At 58.6% G+C, this 2,505-nt stretch overlaps 1 protein-coding gene across 1 annotated transcript in view; it reads right to left on the bottom strand.

Annotated features, from left to right (window-relative positions):
* Window positions 1-1,066: 1,066 nt before the first annotated feature.
* Window positions 1,067-2,505, bottom strand: part of LOC104276379 (glycosyltransferase-like protein LARGE2) — a 6,588-nt gene continuing 5,149 nt past the window's right edge. The window contains exons 11-14 of the mRNA XM_009872670.1: window positions 2,181-2,459; window positions 1,727-1,873; window positions 1,354-1,549; window positions 1,067-1,264 (exon numbers count right to left, since the gene is read on the bottom strand). Of these exons, the coding sequence (XP_009870972.1) occupies window positions 1,067-1,264; window positions 1,354-1,549; window positions 1,727-1,873; window positions 2,181-2,459 (820 nt within the window). The remainder of the gene's footprint in view (window positions 1,265-1,353; window positions 1,550-1,726; window positions 1,874-2,180; window positions 2,460-2,505) is intronic.

The following is a 2,505-nucleotide window of genomic DNA, read 5'->3' as shown; positions in this document are numbered from 1 at the left end:
ATCATTTAATTCTTATTAGAGAAGTATTAAATAATTTAAATAGCGTGAGGAAAGCAACGCATCCTCTGTGCTCCAGTGTGTGCTAGTGGTGGAACAGTGCTCGGTCAAGCTGCTCCTGGCCCAGGGATCTCTGCACAAAGCTCAGCTCTGGTCCTGTCCAGTGTCAACCACATCCCTGATTGTCGATGGCAACGTCTGTGCTGCCAAGATCCGGGGAGGAGCAGGGTGGTCCTGACGGGAATTTCTCCCAGCATGGAGAAATGAAGCTGCTGTTTTGCCCAGTGACGCTCCGCAGCTCTGCCTTGTGTGGCGCCACCAGCCCCAGGAGGGGGCTCCTTCCAGCCAGGCCTGTTTTGGGAGCTCACTGCTGAGGACACTGGACAGCCCATCCTGCTCCTGGAGGTTGCCCTGCTCTGGGTGACTCCCACACCACCAGTAATGGGCCAACGCCAGTGGAAACTTTGCATCCATATGGATGGGCAGTAACAGTATTTTGCCCCGTCAACCAGCCAGCCTCGATCCAGACTTCCATGACTCCTGGCACTCCCTGCGCACCTGCCAGGGATTTGGAAAGCTTCCTCCTAGCCTGCTCCACAAAGGATGCAGAAAGATGCTCTACATCCTCGTCTCCCACTCACCAAAGCCCCGGAGGGATGTGCAGAGGATTGGGACGTGGGACCGCATTGGTCCCTGGCAGAGCGGGGTAAGGTTCACTCCCAGGTCTCAACATGAAGTGTACTAACGAAGGCTGAGAATCCACATTTGCTAAAACAGGTGAGGAGGCAGACGCATCGCCCCAGCCCTGGCATGAAGAGGTTCCCCTGTAACACAGAAATGCTGCTGCTCTGAACAAAACCACCTTGGCCATGCTGCAGCAGCTTGACCTGCAGGCACTGCCTGTTTTTGCAGCTGGCTTCTTCCACCTTATCTGCTGGGCTGGAGAGGCTGGGCTGCCAGCTCGGGTCCCTGGGGCCAGGTTGCGGCAGCAGGATGGGGCATGAGCAAAGCCCTGTGCTCTCCCTTCTCCAGGGTGCTGCTAGCACCCTGCACCCACTGTCCCCGGGCGTCACAGGCTCCTCTCGGCGGTGAGGTATTTGAGCGCGGCAGCCCCGTAGCGCCGCGACAGGTCCTGGTGGAACTCCTCGCGCAGTGTCTGGAGGCAGCCCCGGTACCCCGCGCTCAGGCGAAACTTGGAGATGTCAAAGCTGGGGGCGTGAGGCATGTGGATCATGAAGGCGTTGGGCAGGACCAGCAGCTCATACTCCTGGGGACCGAACAGCAGCCCTTATTGTCAGCAGCGGCTTGGTGGTACCAAGATATCACTGACCACCCCAGGAGCATCCCTGCACCCACCTGCGCATCCAGCTCCATGATGTGGGACACCTTGTTCCAGCCGAAGCCCACGAACCTCTGGTCGTACTTGGGGCAGTCTCGCCTCACTACAACGTAAGGCTCAAAGTCTGGCTGCCACGCCACGCGGTATGGCACAGTGGCTGTCCGCCACTTGGCATAGTCAGTCGGGGCATGGCCTTTTGGCCACACATGGTACCTACAAGGAGAGATGGAAATGAGAGACTTGGGAAAGCTGGCAGCTCCCCTGGAAAGACAGAGGACATGGGGGATCCTCCGAGCCGGCTGCCCCACAGCCCCAAGGCACAAGGGAACAAAACGGGTTTCTGCTGGGTGTGACAGCCCCGCTGGACAGCAGGGCAGCTCCAGTCCCTACCTGAAGGTGTAGAGGGAGCCCATGTCCAGCATGGAGAGCAGCTCTGCTTTGGATTTGGGGAAGGTCAGGCGGTAGTGCAGGGTCTCAAACGCCGGCACGATGAGAGCTGCCTTCCTCTGGGGCAGCTCCAGCTGCTGGATGGAGTTCCTACGGTGGTAGGAAGGGCTTGAGGTCTCCCTGGCTGTGAGCTATAGCCACAACCTCTTCCTCAGCCCCTCCACCCTGCCCAAGTGTTAATGGGTTTAGACACTTTTTAGTGATGCTGTGTGGGGGCAGGAGGAACAGGGCAGCCCTCACAGCCACGGCTGCTTCGTCATCCGCTGGTGTCCAACAAAAGCAAGGGCAGGATCCCAAGGTTGAACACAAAGGAAACAGTTTCTGCAGCCCACGGTGTTTCCTGCAAACCCTGGTGAGCCTGGCAGGCTGAGCAAGAGCCAGCCCGAAAAAGCCTTACCTGAGGTAATCGTAGAGGCCATACATAGGCAGGAAGTCAATGTCCGTCAGAAAGACGTATGGCGTCTGCGTGTTGGCCAAGGCCACGTTGCGCAGGAGGTTGATGGGGTAGAACTGCCCCTCTTTGTAGACGATGTGGTAGGCGACGTTGCGGCGGGCGCTCAGCACCTCTGAAGCCTGGGCATAGCGCAGGAACTGCTGAGCCTCCGCGTCCGACATGTACAGCGCCAGGCTGATGGGGCCTGCCCAGTGCTTGCAGATGGCCTCCAGCATCTGTAACCTGTGAAGCAGAGGACACTGCGTGAGCAGGACACCTGCCCCGTGGC

This window comes from Apaloderma vittatum, unplaced genomic scaffold (genome assembly GCF_000703405.1).
Source record: "Apaloderma vittatum isolate BGI_N311 unplaced genomic scaffold, ASM70340v1 scaffold18037, whole genome shotgun sequence".
NCBI lineage: Eukaryota > Metazoa > Chordata > Aves > Trogoniformes > Trogonidae > Apaloderma > Apaloderma vittatum.
This window is presented reverse-complemented; position numbering and strand designations above follow the sequence as displayed.